The sequence below is a fragment of the Oncorhynchus nerka genome, linkage group LG17 (genome assembly GCF_034236695.1).
Source record: "Oncorhynchus nerka isolate Pitt River linkage group LG17, Oner_Uvic_2.0, whole genome shotgun sequence".
In the NCBI taxonomy this organism is placed as follows: domain Eukaryota; kingdom Metazoa; phylum Chordata; class Actinopteri; order Salmoniformes; family Salmonidae; genus Oncorhynchus; species Oncorhynchus nerka.
In genome coordinates, this window is record NC_088412.1 from 1,318,916 (window position 1) to 1,340,927 (window position 22,012).

Sequence of the window (22,012 nt, forward strand, 5' to 3'; positions counted from 1 at the left end):
CCTATATATCTCTAATGACATCCTATCTCCTACAGAGTGGAGCTGTATCTCTAATGACACCCTATCTCCTATATATCTCTAATGACATCCTATCTCCTATATAGTGGAGCTGTATCTCTAATGACACCTATCTCCTATATAGAGAGCTGTATCTCTAATGACACCCTATCTCCTATATATCTCTAATGACATCCTATCTCCTATATATCTCTAATGACACCCTATCTCCTATATATCTCTAATGACACCCTATCTCCTATATATCTCTAATGACATCCTATCTCCTATATATCTCTAATGACACCCTATCTCCTATATATCTCTAATGACACCCTATCTCCTATATAGAGGAGCTGTATCTCTAATGACATCCTATCTCCTATATAGAGGAGCTGTATCTCTAATGACACCCTATCTCCTATATAGTGGAGCTGTATCTCTAATGACACCTATCTCCTATATATCTCTAATGACACCCTATCTCCTACATAGTGGAGCTGTCTCTAATGACACCCTATCTCCTATATATCTCTAATGACACCCTATCTCCTACATAGTGGAGCTGTATCTCTAATGACACCCTATCTCCTATATATCTCTAATGACACCCTATCTCCTATATATCTCTAATGACACCCTATCTCCTATATATCTCTAATGACACCCTATCTCCTATAGAGGAGCTGTATCTCTAATGACACCCTATCTCCTATATATCTCTAATGACACCCTATCTGCTATATATCTCTAATGACATCCTATCTCCTACAGAGTGGAGCTGTATCTCTAATGACACCCTATCTCCTATATATCTCTAATGACACCCTATCTCCTATATATCTCTAATGACACCCTATCTCCTATATATCTCTAATGACACCCTATCTCCTATATAGTGGAGCTGTATCTCTAATGACACCCTATCTCCTATATATCTCTAATGACACCCTATCTCCTATATAGTGGAGCTGTATCTCTAATGACATCCTATCTCCTATATAGAGGAGCTGTATCTCTAATGACAACCTATCTCCTATATATCTCTAATGACACCCTATCTCCTATATATCTCTAATGACACCCTATCTCCTATATATCTCTAATGACACCCTATCTCCTATATAGTGGAGCTGTATCTCTAATGACATCCTATCTCCTATATATCTCCAATGACACCCTATCTCCTACATAGTGGAGCTGTATCTCTAATGACACCCTATCTCCTATATATCTCTAATGACACCCTATCTCCTACATAGTGGAGCTGTATCTCTAATGACACCCTATCTCCTATATATCTCTAATGACACCCTATCTCCTATATATCTCTAATGACACCCTATCTCCTATATATCTCTAATGACACCCTATCTCCTATATAGAGGAGCTGTATCTCTAATGACACCCTATCTCCTATATATCTCTAATGACACCCTATCTGCTATATATCTCTAATGACATCCTATCTCCTACAGAGTGGAGCTGTATCTCTAATGACACCCTATCTCCTATATATCTCTAATGACACCCTATCTCCTATATATCTCTAATGACACCCTATCTCCTATATATCTCTAATGACACCCTATCTCCTATATAGTGGAGCTGTATCTCTAATGACATCCTATCTCCTATATAGAGGAGCTGTATCTCTAATGACATCCTATCTCCTATATATCTATAATGACACCCTATCTGCTATATATCTCTAATGACACCCTATCTGCTATATAGAGGAGCTGTATCTCTAATGACACCCTTTCTGCTATATATCTCTAATGACACCCTATCTCCCACAGAGTGGAGCTGTATCTCTAATGACACCCTATCTCCTATATAGAGGAGCTGTATCTCTAATGACACCCTATCTCCTATATAGTGGAGCTGTATCTCTAATGACACCCTATCTCCTATATATCTCTAATGACACCCTATCTCCTACATAGTGGAGCTGTATCTCTAATGACACCCTATCTCCTATATATCTCTAATGACACCCTATCTCCTACATAGTGGAGCTGTATCTCTAATGACACCCTATCTCCTATATATCTCTAATGACACCCTATCTCCTATATATCTCTAATGACACCCTATCTCCTATATAGTGGAGCTGTATCTCTAATGACACCCTATCTCCTATATAGTGGAGCTGTATCTCTAATGACACCCTATCTCCTATATATCTCTAATGACACCCTATCTCCCACAGAGTGGAGCTGTATCTCTAATGACACCCAATCTCCTATATATCTCTAATGACACCCTATCTCCTATATATCTCTAATGACATCCTATCTCCTACAGAGTGGAGCTGTATCTCTAATGACACCCTATCTCCTATATATCTCTAATGACATCCTATCTCCTATATAGTGGAGCTGTATCTCTAATGACACCCTATCTCCTATATAGAGGAGCTGTATCTCTAATGACACCCTATCTCCTATATATCTCTAATGACATCCTATCTCCTATATATCTCTAATGACACCCTATCTCCTATATATCTCTAATGACACCCTATCTCCTATATATCTCTAATGACATCCTATCTCCTATATATCTCTAATGACACCCTATCTCCTATATATCTCTAATGACACCCTATCTCCTATATAGAGGAGCTGTATCTCTAATGACATCCTATGTCCTATATAGAGGAGCTGTATCTCTAATGACACCCTATCTCCTATATAGTGGAGCTGTATCTCTAATGACACCCTATCTCCTATATATCTCTAATGACACCCTATCTCCTACATAGTGGAGCTGTATCTCTAATGACACCCTATCTCCTATATATCTCTAATGACACCCTATCTCCTACATAGTGGAGCTGTATCTCTAATGACACCCTATCTCCTATATATCTCTAATGACACCCTATCTCCTATATATCTCTAATGACACCCTATCTCCTATATATCTCTAATGACACCCTATCTCCTATATAGAGGAGCTGTATCTCTAATGACACCCTATCTCCTATATATCTCTAATGACACCCTATCTGCTATATATCTCTAATGACATCCTATCTCCTACAGAGTGGAGCTGTATCTCTAATGACACCCTATCTCCTATATATCTCTAATGACACCCTATCTCCTATATATCTCTAATGACACCCTATCTCCTATATATCTCTAATGACACCCTATCTCCTATATAGTGGAGCTGTATCTCTAATGACACCCTATCTCCTATATATCTCTAATGACACCCTATCTCCTATATAGTGGAGCTGTATCTCTAATGACATCCTATCTCCTATATAGAGGAGCTGTATCTCTAATGACAACCTATCTCCTATATATCTCTAATGACACCCTATCTCCTATATATCTCTAATGACACCCTATCTCCCACAGAGTGGAGCTGTATCTCTAATGACACCCCTATCCTATATATCTCTAATGACACCCTATCTCCTATATATCTCTAATGACATCCTATCTCCTACAGAGTGGAGCTGTATCTCTAATGACACCCTATCTCCTATATATCTCTAATGACATCCTATCTCCTATATAGTGGAGCTGTATCTCTAATGACACCCTATCTCCTATATAGAGGAGCTGTATCTCTAATGACACCCTATCTCCTATATATCTCTAATGACATCCTATCTCCTATATATCTCTAATGACACCCTATCTCCTATATATCTCTAATGACACCCTATCTCCTATATATCTCTAATGACATCCTATCTCCTATATATCTCTAATGACACCCTATCTCCTATATATCTCTAATGACACCCTATCTCCTATATAGAGGAGCTGTATCTCTAATGACATCCTATGTCCTATATAGAGGAGCTGTATCTCTAATGACACCCTATCTCCTATATAGTGGAGCTGTATCTCTAATGACACCCTATCTCCTATATATCTCTAATGACACCCTATCTCCTACATAGTGGAGCTGTATCTCTAATGACACCCTATCTCCTATATATCTCTAATGACACCCTATCTCCTACATAGTGGAGCTGTATCTCTAATGACACCCTATCTCCTATATATCTCTAATGACACCCTATCTCCTATATATCTCTAATGACACCCTATCTCCTATATATCTCTAATGACACCCTATCTCCTATATATCTCTAATGACACCCTATCTCCTATATATCTCTAATGACACCCTATCTCCTATATATCTCTAATGACACCCTATCTCCTATATAGAGGAGCTGTATCTCTAATGACACCCTATCTCCTATATATCTCTAATGACACCCTATCTGCTATATATCTCTAATGACATCCTATCTCCTACAGAGTGGAGCTGTATCTCTAATGACACCCTATCTCCTATATATCTCTAATGACACCCTATCTCCTATATATCTCTAATGACACCCTATCTCCTATATATCTCTAATGACACCCTATCTCCTATATAGTGGAGCTGTATCTCTAATGACACCCTATCTCCTATATATCTCTAATGACACCCTATCTCCTATATAGTGGAGCTGTATCTCTAATGACATCCTATCTCCTATATAGAGGAGCTGTATCTCTAATGACAACCTATCTCCTATATATCTCTAATGACACCCTATCTCCTATATATCTCTAATGACACCCTATCTCCTATATATCTCTAATGACACCCTATCTCCTATATAGTGGAGCTGTATCTCTAATGACATCCTATCTCCTATATATCTCCAATGACACCCTATCTCCTACATAGTGGAGCTGTATCTCTAATGACACCCTATCTCCTATATATCTCTAATGACACCCTATCTCCTACATAGTGGAGCTGTATCTCTAATGACACCCTATCTCCTATATATCTCTAATGACACCCTATCTCCTATATATCTCTAATGACACCCTATCTCCTACAGAGTGGAGCTGTATCTCTAATGACACCCTATCTCCTATATAGAGGAGCTGTATCTCTAATGACACCTTATCTGCTATATATCTCTAATGACACCCTATCTCCTACATAGTGGAGCTGTATCTCTAATGACACCCTATCTCCTATATATCTCTAATGACACCCTATCTGCTATATATCTCTAATGACACCCTATCTCCCACAGAGTGGAGCTGTATCTCTAATGACACCCTATCTCCTATATATCTCTAATGACACCCTATCTGCTATATATCTCTAATGACACCCTATCTCCCACAGCGTGGAGCTGTATCTCTAATGACACCCTATCTCCTATATAGTGGAGCTGTCTCTCTAATGACACCCTATCTCCTATATATCTCTAATGACACCCTATCTCCTATATAGTGGAGCTGTATCTCTAATGACATCCTATCTCCCACAGAGTGGAGCTGTATCTCTAATGACACCCTATCTCCTATATATCTCTAATGACACCCTATCTGCTATATATCTCTAATGACACCCTATCTGCTATATAGAGGAGCTGTATCTCTAATGACACCCTATCTGCTATATATCTCTAATGACACCCTATCTCCACAGAGTGGAGCTGTATCTCTAATGACACCCTATCTCCTATATAGAGGAGCTGTATCCCTAATGACACCCTATCTCCTATATAGAGGAGCTGTCTCTAATGGCATCCTATCTCCTATATAGAGGAGCTGTACTCTAATGCCACCCTATCTCTTATATATCTCTAATGACACCCTATCTCCTATATAGTGGAGCTGTATCTCTAATGACACCCTATCTCCTATATATCTCTAATGACACCCTATCTCATACAGAGTGGAGCTGTATCTCTAATGACACCCTATCTCCTATATAGTGGAGCTGTATCTCTAATGACACCCTATCTGCTATATATCTCTAATGACACCCTATCTCCTATATAGTGGAGCTGTATCTCTAATGACACCCTATTTCCTATATATCTCTAATGACACCCTATCTCCTATATATCTCTAATGACACCCTATCTCCTACAGAGTGGAGCTGTATCTCTAATGACACCCTATCTCCTACATAGTGGAGCTGTATCTCTAATGACACACTATCTCCTATATATCTCTAATGACACCCTATCTCCTATATATCTCTAATGACACCCTATCTGCTACAGAGTGGATCTGTATCTCTAATGACACCCTATCTCCTACAGAGTGGAGCTGTATCTCTAATGACACCCTATCTCCTACAGAGTGGGCTGTATCTCTAATGACACCCTATCTCCTACATAGAGGAGCTGTATCTCTAATGACACCCTATCTCCTATATAGAGGAGCTGTATCTCTAATGACACCCTATCTGCTATATATCTCTAATGACACCCTATCTCCTACATAGTGGAGCTGTATCTCTAATGACACCCTATCTCCTATATATCTCTAATGACACCCTATCTCCCACAGAGTGGAGCTGTATCTCTAATGACACCCTATCTCCTATATATCTCTAATGACACCCTATCTCCTATATATCTCTAATGACACCCTATCTCCTACAGAGTGGAGCTGTATCTCTAATGACACCCTATATCCTATATAGAGGCTGTATCTCTAATGACATCCTATCTCCTATACAGTGGAGCTGTATCTCTAATGACACCCTATCTCCTATATATCTCTAATGACACCCTATCTCTATATATCTCTAATGACACCCTATCTCCTACATAGTGGAGCTGTATCTCTAATGACACCCTATCTCCTATATAGTGGAGCTCATTCTAATGACACCCTATCTCCTATATATCTCTAATGACACCCTATCTCCTATATATCTCTAATGACACCCTATCTCCTATATAGTGCAGCTGTATCGCTAATGACACCCTATCTCCTATATATCTCTAATGACACCCTATCTCCTATATAGTGGAGCTGTATCTCCAATGACAACCTATCTCCTATATAGTGGAGCTGACCTAATGACACCCTATCTCCTATATATCTCTAATGACACCCTATCTCCTATATAGTTAGCTGTGACTCTAATGACACCCTATCTCCTATATATCTCTAATGACACCCTATCTCCTATATAGTGGAGCTGACCTAATGACACCCTATCTCCTATATGTGGAGCTGACCTAATGACACCCTATCTCCTATATATCTCTAATGACACCCTATCTCCTACAGAGTGGAGCTGTACCTAATGACACCCTATCTCCTATATATCTCTAATGACACCCTATCTCCTATATATCTCTAATGACATCCTATCTCCTACAGAGGGAGCTGTATCTCTAATGACACCCTATCTCCTATATATCTCTAATGACACCCTATCTCCTATATGGAGCTGACCTAATGACACCCTATCTCCTATATATTAGGAGCTGACCTAATGACATTCATCTCTATATTCTATGACTCCTATCTCCTATATATCTGACCTAATGACACCCTATCTCTATATATCTCTACCTAATGACACCCTATCTCCTATATATCTCTAATGACATCCTATCTCCTATATATCTCTAATGACACCCTATCTCCTATATATCCTCTAATGACACCCTATCTCCTATATAGAGGAGCTGTATCTCTAATGACACCCTATCTCCTATATAGGAGTCTCTAATGACACCCTATCTCCTATATATCCTAATGACACCTATCTCCTATATGGATCTCTAATGACACCCCTATCTCCTATATGGTGGGAGCTGTGACTCTAATGACATCTCCTATCTCCTAATGACACCCTATCTCCTACATATGGAGCCTGACTCTAATGACACCCTATCTCCTATATGGAGTCCTGACCTAATGACACCCTATCTCCTATATATGACACCCTGACTCTAATCTCTAATGACACTTATCTCCTATATAGAGGAGCTTATATGACCTAATGACACCCTATCTCCTATATATCTCTAATGACACCCTATCTGGGCTATATATCTCCTAATGACATCCTATCTCCTATAGAGTGGAGCTGACCTAATGACACCCTATCTCCTATATATAATGACACCCTATCTCCTATATATCTCTAATGACACCCTATCTCCTATATATCTCTAATGACACCCTATCTCCTATATGTGGAGCTGATCTCTAATGACACCCTATCTCCTATATATCTCTGACCTAATGACACCCTATCTCCTATATAGTCCTGTATCTCTAATGACACCTATCTCCTATATGAGGAGCTGATCTCTAATGACAACCCTATCTCCTATATATCTCTAATGACACCCTATCTCCTATATATCTCTAATGACACCCTATCTCCTATATATCTCTAATGACACCCTATCTCCTATATAGTGGAGCTGTATCTCTAATGACATCCTATCTCCTATATATCTCCCTAATGACACCCTATCTCCTATAGTGGAGCTGTATCTCTAATGACACCCTATCTCCTATATACTGACTAATGACACCTATCTCCTATATAGTGGAGCTGACCTAATGACACCCTATCTCCTATATATCTCTAATGACCCCTATCTCCTATATATCTCTACGGGTCCTATCTCCTATATATCTCTAATGACACCCTATCTCCTATATGGAGTCCTGACCTAATGACACCCTATCTCCTATATATCTCTAATGACACCCTATCTGACCTAATGACATCCTATCTCCTATAGGAGCTGATCTCTAATGACACCCTATCTCTATCTCTAATGACACCCTATCTCCTATATCTCCTAATGACACCCTATCTCCTATATATCTCTAATGACACCCTATCTCCTATATAGTGGAGCTGTATCTCTAATGACACCCCTATCTCCTATATGGAGTCCTGACCTAATGACACCCTATCTCCTATATATCTCTAATGACATCTATCTCCTATATATCTCTAATGACACCCTATCTCTAATGACTATCTCCTATGGAATGACATCCTATCTCCTATATATCTCTAATGACACCCTATCTCCTATATATCTCTAATGACACCCTATCTCCTATATGGAGCTGTGACCTAATGACATCCTATCTCCTATATATCTGACTCTAATGACACCCTATCTCCTATATAGTGAGCCTGACCTAATGACACCCTATCTCCTATATATCTCTAATGACACCCTATCTCCTACATAGTGGAGCTGTACTCCTAATGACACCCTATCTCCTATATGGGTCTCTAATGACACCCTATCTCCTCTCATAGTGGAGGTCTGATCTCTAATGACACCCTATCTCCTATATATCTCTAATGACACCCTATCTCCTATATATCTCTAATGACACCCTATCTCCTATATATCTCCTAATGACACCCTATCTCCTATATAGAGGAGCTGATCTCTAATGACACCCTATCTCCTATATATCTCTAATGACACCCTATCTCCTATATATCTCTAATGACATCCTATCTCCTACAGAGTGGAGCTGTATCTCTAATGACACCCTATCTCCTATATCTCTAATGACACCCTGACTCCTATATATCTCTAATGACACCCTATCTCCTATATAGTGGAGCTGATCTCTAATGACACCCTATCTCCTATATATCTCTAATGACACCCTATCTCCTATATAGTGGAGCTGTATCCTAATGACATCCTATCTCCTATATGAGGAGCTGTATCTGACCTAATGACACCCTATCTCCTATATATCTCTAATGACACCCTATCTCCTATATATCTCTAATGTCCCTATCTCCTATATATCTCTAATGACACCCTATCTCCTATATAGTGGAGCTGACTCTAATGACATCCTATCTCCTATATATCTCCAATGACACCCTATCTCCTACATAGTGGAGCTGTATCTCTAATGACACCCTATCTCCTATATATCTCTAATGACACCCTATCTCCTACATAGTGGAGCTGTATCTCTAATGACACCCTATCTCCTATATATCTGACTAATGACACCCTATCTCCTATATATCTCTAATGACACCCTATCTCCTATACCTCTAATGACACCCTATCTCCTATATAGAGGAGCTGATCTCTAATGACACCCTATCTCCTATATATCTCTAATGACATCCTATCTGCTATATATCTCTAATGACATCCTATCTCCTACAGAGTGGAGCTGTATCTCTAATGACACCCTATCTCCTATATATCTCTAATGACACCCTATCTCCTATATATCTCTAATGACACCCTATCTCCTATATATCTCTAATGACACCCTATCTCCTATATAGTGGAGCTGTATCTCTAATGACATCCTATCTCTATATAGAGGAGCTGTATCTCTAATGACATCCTATCTCCTATATATCTATAATGACACCCTATCTGCTATATATCTCTAATGACACCCTATCTGCTATATAGAGGGCTGACTCTAATGACACCCTTTCTGCTATATATCTCTAATGACACCTATCTCCTGAGTGGAGCTGTATCTCTAATGACACCCTATCTCCTATATGGAGCTGATCCTAATGACACCCTATCTCCTATATAGTGGAGCTGTATCTCTAATGACACCCTATCTCCTATATATCTCCTAATGACACCCTATCTCCTATAGTGGAGCTGACTCCTAATGACACCCTATCTCCTATATATCTCTAATGACACCCTATCTCCTATAGTGGAGCTGTATCTCTAATGACACCCTATCTCCTATATATCTCTAATGACACCCTATCTCCTATATATCTCTAATGACACCCTATCTCCTATATATCTCTAATGACATCCTATCTCCTAATCTCTAATGACACCCTATCTCCTATATATCTCTAATGACACCCTATCTCCTATATAGAGGAGCTGACTCTAATGACATCCTATCTATAGAGGAGCTGTAAATGACACCCTATCTCCTATATAGTGGAGCTGTATCTCTAATGACACCCTATCTCCTATATATCTCTAATGACACCCTATCTCCTACATAGTGGAGCTGTATCTCTAATGACACCCTATCTCCTATATATCTCTAATGACACCCTATCTCCTACATAGTGGAGCTGTATCTCTAATGACACCCTATCTCCTGTATCTCTAATGACACCCTATCTCCTATATATCTCTAATGACTAATGACACCCTATCTCCTATATGAGGAGCTGTATCTCTAATGACACCCTATCTCCTATATATCTCTAATGACACCCTATCTGCTATATATCTCTAATGACACCCTATCTCCTACAGAGTGGAGCTGTATCTCTAATGACACCCTATCTCCTATATATCTCTAATGACACCCTATCTCCTATATATCTCTAATGACACCCTATCTCCTAATATATCTAATGACACCCTATCTCCTATATAGTGGAGCTGTATCTCTAATGACACCCTATCTCCTATATATCTCTAATGACACCCTATCTCTATATAGTGGAGCTGATCTCTAATGACATCCTATCTCCTATATAGAGGAGCTGTATCTCTAATGACAACCTATCTCCTATATATCTCTAATGACACCCTATCTCCTATATATCTCTAATGACACCCTATCTCCTATATATCTCTAATGACACCCTATCTCCTATATAGTGGAGCTGTATCTCTAATGACATCCTATCTCCTATATATCTCTAATGACACCCTATCTCCTACATAGTGGAGCTGTATCTCTAATGACACCCTATCTCCTATATATCTCTAATGACACCCTATCTCCTACATAGTGGAGCTGTATCTCTAATGACACCTATCTCCTATATATCTCTAATGACACCCTATCTCCTATATATCTCTAATGACACCCTATCTCCTATATATCTCTAATGACACCCTATCTCCTATATAGAGGAGCTGTATCTCTAATGACACCCTATCTCCTATATCTCTCTAATGACACCCTATCTGCTATATATCTCTAATGACATCCTATCTCCTACAGAGTGGAGCTGTATCTCTAATGACACCCTATCTCCTATATATCTCTAATGACATCCTATCTCCTATATAGAGGAGCTGTATCTCTAATGACAACCTATCTCCTATATATCTCTAATGACACCCTATCTCCTATATAGTGGAGCTGTATCTCTAATGACATCCTATCTCCTATATAGAGGAGCGGTATCTCTAATGACATCCTATCTCCTATATATCTATAATGACACCCTATCTGCTATATATCTCTAATGACACCCTATCTGCTATATAGAGGAGCTGTATCTCTAATGACACCCTTTCTGCTATATATCTCTAATGACACCCTATCTCCCACAGAGTGGAGCTGTATCTCTAATGACACCCTATCTCCTATATAGAGGAGCTGTATCTCTAATGACACCCTATCTCCTATATAGTGGAGCTGTATCTCTAATGACACCCTATCTCCTATATATCTCTAATGACACCCTATCTCCTATATAGAGGAGCTGTATCTCTAATGACACCCTATCTCCTATATATCTCTAATGACACCCTATCTCCTATATATCTCTAATGACACCCTATCTCCTATATAGTGGAGCTGTATCTCTAATGACACCCTATCTCCTATATATCTCTAATGACACCCTATCTCCTATATAGTGGAGCTGTATCTCTAATGACACCCTATCTCCTATATATCTCTAATGACACCCTATCTCCTATATATCTCTAATGACATCCTATCTCCTATATATCTCTAATGACACCCTATCTCCTATATATCTCTAATGACACCCTATCTCCTATATATCTCTAATGACACCCTATCTCCTATATATCTCTAATGACACCTATCTGCTATATGTATCACTAATGACACCCTATCTCCTATATATCTCTAATGACACCTATCTGCTATATAGTGGAGCTGTATCTCTAATGACACCCTATCTCCTATATATCTCTAATGACACCCTATCTCCTATATATCTCTAATGACATCCTATCTCCTATATAGTGGAGCTGTATCTCTAATGACACCCTATCTCCTATATAGTGGAGCTGTATCTCTAATGACACCCTATCTCCTATATATCTCTAATGACACCCTATCTCCTATATATCTCTAATGACACCCTATCTCCTATATAGTGGAGCTATTTATTTTAATTGTATTTTATTTAACCAGGTCGGCTAGTTGAGAACACCTTTATTTAACCAGGTCGGCTAGTTGAGAACACCTTTATTTAACCAGGTAGGCTAGTTGAGAACACCTTTATTTAACCAGGTTTTAGTTGAGAACACCTTTATTTAACCAGGTAGGCTAGTTGAGAACACCTTTATTTAACCAGGTAGGCTAGTTGAGAACACCTTTATTTAACCAGGTAGGCTAGTTGAGAACACCTTTATTTAACCAGGTCGGCTAGTTGAGAACAACTTTATTTAACCAGGTCGGCTAGTTGAGAACACCTTTATTTAACCAGGTAGGCTAGTTGAGAACACCTTTATTTAACCAGGTCGGCTAGTTGAGAACACCTTTATTTAACCAGGTCGGCTAGTTGAGAACACCTTTATTTAACCAGGTCGGCTAGTTGAGAACACCTTTATTTAACCAGGTAGGCCAGTTGAGAACACCTTTATTTAACCAGGTCGGCTAGTTGAGAACACCTTTATTTAACCAGTTGAGAACACCTTTATTTAACCAGGTCGGCTAGTTGAGAACACCTTTATTTAACCAGGTAGGCCAGTTGAGAACACCTTTATTTAACCAGGTCGGCTAGTTGAGAACACCTTTATTTAACCAGGTAGGCTAGTTGAGAACACCTTTATTTAACCAGGTAGGCTAGTTGAGAACACCTTTATTTAACCAGGTAGGCTAGTTGAGAACACCTTTATTTAACCAGGTAGGCTAGTTGAGAACACCTTTATTTAACCAGGTAGGCTAGTTGAGAACACCTTTATTTAACCAGGTAGGCTAGTTGAGAACACCTTTATTTAACCAGGTAGGCTAGTTGAGAACACCTTTATTTAACAAGGTTGCTAGTTGAGAACACCTTTATTTAACCAGGTCGGCTAGTTGAGAACACCTTTATTTAACCAGGTAGGCTAGTTGAGAACACCTTTATTTAACCAGGTAGGCTAGTTGAGAACACCTTTATTTAACCAGGTAGGCTAGTTGAGAACACCTTTATTTAACCAGGTAGGCTAGTTGAGAACACCTTTATTTAACCAGGTAGGCTAGTTGAGAACACCTTTATTTAACCAGGTCGGCTAGTTGAGAACACCTTTATTTAACCAGGTAGGCTAGTTGAGAACACCTTTATTTAACAAGGTCGGCTAGTTGAGAACACCTTTATTTAACCAGGTCGGCTAGTTGAGAACACCTTTATTTAACCAGGTAGGCTAGTTGAGAACACCTTTATTTAACCAGGTCGGCTAGTTGAGAACACCTTTATTTAACCAGGTAGGCTAGTTGAGAACACCTTTATTTAACAAGGTAGGCTAGTTGAGAACACCTTTATTTAACAAGGTCGGCTAGTTGAGAACACCTTTATTTAACCAGGTAGGCTAGTTGAGAACACCTTTATTTAACAAGGTCGGCTAGTTGAGAACACCTTTATTTAACCAGGTAGGCTAGTTGAGAACACCTTTATTTAACCAGGTAGGCTAGTTGAGAACACCTTTATTTAACCAGGTCGGCTAGTTGAGAACACCTTTATTTAACCAGGTAGGCTAGTTGAGAACACCTTATTTAACCATGGAGTTGAAAAACAACAAACCACAGAGTTACACATGGAGTAAACACAGAGTTAGTTGGAGTAAAATAACACAGAGTTAACACATGGAGTAAACAACAACACAGAGTTACAGTGGAGTAAACAATTTAACCAGAGTTACACATTGAGAAAACAATAAACAAGCCAATAAACACAATTAAACAAGTCAATGACACAGTAGAAGAAAGAAAGTCTATATACAGTGTGTGCAAAAGGCATGAATGTAGGTAAAACACCTTATTTAACCAGGTAGGCTAGTGACAACCCTTTATTTAACCAGGTCCTACATAGTGAGAACACCTTTATTTAACCAGGTCTACATAGTTGAGAACACCTTTATTTAACCAGGTCGGCTAGTTGAGAACACCTTTATTTAACCATGCCGGCTAGTTGAGAACACCTTTATTTAACCAGGTCGGTGTTGAGAACACCTTTATTTAACCATGCCTACATAGTTGAGAACACCTTTATTTAACCAGGTCGGCTAGTGAGAACACCTTTATTTAACCAGGTAGTGCTATTGAGAACAAGTTCTCATTTACAACTGCTACCTGGCCAAGATAAAGCAAAGCAGTACGACAAAAACAACAACACAGAGTTACATTCCATGCCAACACACAGTTACACATGGAGTAAACCAACCAGAGTTACACATGGAGTAAACAACAACACAGAGTTACACATGGAGTAAAACAATTAACAAGCCAATAACACAATAAACAAGTCCATGACACAGTAGAAGAAAAGAAAGTCTATATACAGTGCCTGTGCAAATAGTGCATGAGGATGTAGGTAAAACATATCTCTAATGACCCATCCTACATAGTGCCATCCCATGCCTACATAGTGCTATTCCATGCCTACATAGTGCCATTCCATGCCTACATAGTGTGCCATTCCATGCCTACATAGTGCCATCCCATGCCTACATAGTGCCATTCCATGCCTACATAGTGCCATTCCATGCCTACATAGTGCCATTCCATGCCTACATAGTGCCATCCCATGCCTACATAGTGCCATTCCATGCCTACATAGTGCTATCCCATGCCTACATAGTGCCATTCCATGCCTACATAGTGCCATCCCATGCCTACATAGTGTTATCCCATGCCTACATAGTGCCATTCCATGCCTACATAGTGCCATCCCATGCCTACATAGTGTTATTCCATGCCTACATAGTGCCATCCCATTCCTACATAGTGCCATCCCATGCCTACATAGTGCCATCCCATGCCTACATAGTGCCATTCCATGCCTACATAGTGCCATCCCATGGATACTTAGTGCCATTCCATGCCTACATAGTGCCATCCCATGCCTACTTAGTGCCGTTCCATGCCTACATAGTGCCATTCCATGCCTACATAGTGCCATCCCATGCCTACATAGTGCCGTTCCATGCCTACATAGTGCTGTTCCATGCCTACATAGTGCCATTCCATGCCTACGTAGTGCCATCCCATGGATATATAGTGCCGTTCCATGCCTACATAGTGCCGTTCCATGCCTACATAGTGCCGTTCCATGCCTACATAGTGCCGTTCCATGCCTACATAGTGCCATTCCATGCCTACATAGTGCCGTTCCATGCCTACATAGTGCCATCCATGGATACATAGTGCCATTCCATGCCTACATCCCATGGATATAGTGCCGTTCCATGCCTACATAGTGCCGTTCCATGCCTACATAGTGCCGTTCCATGCCTACATAGTGCCGTTCCATGCCTACATAGTGCCATCCCATGCCTACATAGTGCCGTTCCATGCCTACATAGTGCCATCCCATTCCTACATAGTGCCATCCCATGCCTACATAGTGCCGTTCCATGCCTACATAGTGCCATCCCATGCCTACTTAGTGCCGTTCCATGCCTACATAGTGCTGTTCCATGCCTACATAGTGCCATTCCATGCCTACATAGTGCCGTTCCATGCCTACATAGTGCTGTTCCATGCCTACATAGTGCCATTCCATGCCTACATAGTGCCATCCCATGGATATATAGTGCCGTTCCATGCCTACATAGTGCCATTCCATGCCTACGTAGTGCCATCCCATGGATATATAGTGCCGTTCCATGCCTACATAGTGCCGTTCCATGCCTACATAGTGCCATTCCATTCCTACATAGTGCCGTTCCATGCCTACATAGTGCCGTTCCATGCCTACATAGTGCCATTCCATGCCTACATAGTGCCATTCCATGCCTACATAGTGCCATTCCATGCCTACATAGTGCCATTCCATGCCTACATAGTGCCATTCCATGCCTACATAGTGCCATCCCATGCCTACATAGCCGTTCCATGCCTACATAGTGCCGTTCCATGCCTACATAGTGCCATCCCATGGCTATATAGTGCCATTCCATGCCTACGTAGTGCCATTCCATGTCTACATAGTGCCATTCCATGCCTGCATAGTGCTATTCCATGCCTACATAGTAAATAGGGTGGCATTTAGGATTAGGCCGATTAGCCTTTAAACTACTCTGATGTCACTGACGGTCAGTGTAATGCGATGTCTTGTTGTCCTGACGACCAACACAGCCGGAGACATTGTTACATCATCATCATCCTTCACCAAGCTAATTATCAGACGAACGTTTGACGGCAGAGAACAGGTTGCTCTGCATCTTTAGTCAGGGATTCAGACATCTCCAGCTGACTCTTGACTTTTAAAAAGTCACTTAAACTTGGATGAGATATGCTGCTGAAAAATGTGTTTAATGTTCTCGTCATGTTTACATCTCTGCCTCTGGCGTAGCTGCCTCAGGTTGATGGTGCAATGTACAGGTTGTGGTTCTCAAAAGCTCCCTGTAAAGGAAAAGGCTGGGATTGAATCGTCTAAAGGCGTGAATGTATAGCTGTCTCTAGAGAGTCTAAAGAGAGTTAATTTCTCTCTCTCTCTCTCCAGTTCAGCTGTTTCTAGAGAGTCTAAAGAGAGTTAATTTCTCTCTCTCTCTCCAGTTCAGCTGTTTCTAGAGAGTCTAAAGAGAGTTAATTTCTCTCTCTCTCTCCAGTTCAGCTGTCTCTAGAGTACATCTCTAAGGAGAGTTCATTTCTCTCTCTCTCCAGTTCAGCTGTCTCTAGAGAATCTAAAGAGAGTTAATCTCTCTCTCTCTCTCTCTCTCTCTCTCTCTCTCTCTCTCTCTCTCTCCAGTTCAGCTGTCTCTAGAGAGTCTAAAGAGAGTTAATTTCTCTCTGTCTCTCCAGTTCAGCTGTCTCTAGAGTACATTTCTAAAGAGAGTTAATTTCTCTCTTTCTCTCCAGTTCAGCTGTCCCTAGAGTACATCTCTAAAGAGAGTTAATGTCTCTCTCTCTCTCCAGTTCAGCTGTCTCTACCCAGGAGGATGTATCTGTCCAGCCTGCCTCACCGTTACACTGCTGCTCAACTCCACTTCCACTGGGGCTCAGAACACCTGCCTGTCGGATCAGAACACACCGTCAACGGCAGACAGTTTGCTGCCGAGGTAACCTGACATACTGTTACACACTGTTACACACTAACACACTGTTACACACTGTTACACATTAACACACTGTTACACACTGTTACACACTAACACACTGTTACACTGTTACACACTGTTACACACTGTTATACACTAACACACTGTTACACACTGTTACACACTAACACACTGTTACACACTGTTACACACTGTTACACATTAACACACTGTTACACACTGTTACACACTAACACACTGTTACACACTGTTACACACTAACACACTGTTACACTGTTACACACTGTTACATACTAACACACTGTTACACACTGTTACACACTGTTACACATTAACACACTGTTACACACTGTTACACACTAACACACTGTTACACATTAACACACTGTTACACACTGTTACACATTAACACACTGTTACACACTGTTACACACTAACACACTGTTACACTGTTACACACTGTTACATACTAACACACTGTTACACACTGTTACACACTGTTACACATTAACACACTGTTACACACTGTTACACACTGTTACACACTGTTACACACTAACACACTGTTACACACTAACACACTGTTACACACTGTTACACACTGGTACACACTGGTACACACTAACACACTAACACACTGTTACACACTGTTACACATTAACACACTGTTACATACTGTTACACACTAACACACTGTTACACACTAACACACTGTTACACACTAACACACTGTTACACACTAACACACTGTTACACACTAACACACTGTTACACACTGTTACACACTGTTACACACTAACACACTAACACACTGTTACACACTGTTACACACTAACACACTGTTACACACTGTTACACACTGTTACACACTAACACACTGTTACACACTGTTACACACTAACACACTGTTACACACTGTTACACACTAACACACTGTTACACACTGTTACACACTGGTAACACTGTTACACACTGTTACACTGTTACACACTAACACACTAACACACTGTTACACACTAACACACTGTTACACACTAACACACTGTTATACACTAACACACTAACACACTGTTACACACTAACACACTGTTACACACTGTTACACACTGTTACACACTGTTATACACTGTTACACTAACACACTGTTACACACTAACACACTGTTACACATTAACACACTGTTACACACTGTTACACATTAACACACTAACACACTGTTACACACTGTTACACACTAACACACTGTTACACACTGTTACACACTAACACACTGTTACACACTGTTACACACTAACACACTGTTACACACTGTTACACACTGTTACACACTAACACACTGTTACACACTGTTACACACTGGTACACACTGGTACACACTGGTACACACTAACACACTGTTACACACACTGTTACACACTAACACACTGTTATACACTGTTACACACTAACACACTGTTACACACTAACACACTGTTACACACTGTTACACACTGTTACACACTGTCACACACTGGTACACACTAACACACTAACACACTGTTACACACTGTTACACACTGTTACACACTGTTACACACTGTTACACATTAACACACTGTTACACACTGTTACACACTGTTACACATTAACACACTGTTACACACTGTTACATACTAACACACTGTTACACACTGTTACATACTAACACACTGTTACACACTGTTACATACTAACACACTGTTACACACTGTTACATACTAACACACTGTTACACACTGTTACACACTAACACACTGTTACACACTGGTACACACTAACACACTGTTACACACTATTACACACTGTTACACACTGGTACACACTGGTACACACTAACACACTGTTACACACTGTTACACACTAACACACTGTTACACACTGTTACACACTAACACACTGTTACACACTAACACACTGTTACACACTAACACACTGTTACACACTGTTACACACTAACACACTAACACACTGTTACACACTAACACACTGTTACACACTAACACACTGTTATACACACACTGTTACACACTAACACACTGTTACACACTAACACACTAACACACTGTTACACATTAACACACTAACACACTGTTACACACTGTTACACACTGTTACACTGTTGGGCTACACTAACACACTGTTACACACTGTTACACACTAACACACTGTTACACACTGTTACACACTGTTACACACTGTTACACACTGTTACACACTGTTACACACTAACACTAACACCCTGTTACACACTAACACACTGTTACACACTGTTACACACTGTTACACACTGTTACACACTGTTACACACTAACACACTGTTACACACTGTTACACACTGTTACACACTAACACACTGTTATACACTGTTACACACTGTTACACACTGTTACACACTGGTACACACTAACACACTGTTACACACTGTTACACACTAACACACTGTTATACACTGTTACACACTGTTACACACTGTTACACACTGTTATACACTGTTACACACTAACACACTGTTACACACTAACACACTGTTACACACTAACACACTGTTACACACTGTTACATACTAACACACTGTTACACACTAACACACTGTTACACACTGTTACACACTGTTACACACTAACACACTGTTACACACTGTTACACACTGTTACACACTGGTACACACTAACACACTGTTACACACTAACACACTAACACACTGTTATACACTACACACTGTTACACACTGTTACACACTGTTACACACTGTTACACACTAACACACTGTTACACACTAACACACTGTTATACACTGTTACACACTGTTAACACACTGTTACACACTGGTACACACTAACACACTGTTACACACTGTTACACACACTAACACACTGTTACACACTAACACACTGTTACACACTAACACACTGGTACACACTAACACACTGTTACACTGTTACACACTAACACACTGTTACACACTAACACACTGTTACACACTGTTACACACTAACACACTGTTACACATTGTTACACACTAACACACTGTTACACACTGTTACACACTAACACACTGTTACACTGTTACACACTAACACACTGTTACACACTGTTACACACTAACACACTGTTACACACTAACACACTGTTACACACTAACACACTGGTACACACTAACACACTGTTACACACTGTTACACACTAACACACTGTTACACACTAACACACTGTTACACACTGTTACACACTAACACACTGTTACACACTAACACACTGTTACACACTAACACACTGTTACACACTGGTACACACTGTTACACACTGTTACACTGTTACACACTGTTACACACTGTTATACACTAACACACTGTTACACACTGTTACACACTGTTACACACTGGTACACACTGGTACACACTAACACACTGTTACACACTGTTACACACTGTTACACACTGTTACACACTAACACACTGTTACACACTAACACACTGTTACACACTAACACACTGGTACACACTAACACACTGTTACACACTGTTACACACTGTTACACACTAACACACTGTTACACACTGTTACACACTGTTACACACTGTTACACACTAACACACTGTTACACACTAACACACTGGTACACACTAACACACTGTTACACACTGTTACACACTGTTACACACTAACACACTGTTACACACTAACACACTGTTACACACTGTTACACACTGTTACACACTAACACACTGTTACACACTAACACACTGTTACACACTGTTACACACTGTTACACACTAACACACTGTTACACACTAACACACTGTTACACTGTCACACACTGTTACACTGTTACACACTGTTACACACTGTTACACACTGTTACACTGTTACACACTAACACACTGTTACACACTGTTACACACTGGTACACACTGGTACACACTAACACACTGTTACACACTGTTACACACTGGTACATACTAACACACTGTTACACACTGT

At 40.1% G+C, this 22,012-nt stretch overlaps 1 protein-coding gene across 1 annotated transcript in view; it reads left to right on the forward strand.

The window, feature by feature from the left end:
- ca12 (carbonic anhydrase XII) overlaps positions 1–22,012 on the forward strand; it is a 74,087-nt gene that overhangs the window by 22,259 nt on the left and 29,816 nt on the right. Inside the window, exon 3 of the mRNA XM_065002741.1 lies at positions 17,871–18,013. Coding sequence (XP_064858813.1) covers positions 17,871–18,013 — 143 coding nt within the window. The remainder of the gene's footprint in view (positions 1–17,870; positions 18,014–22,012) is intronic.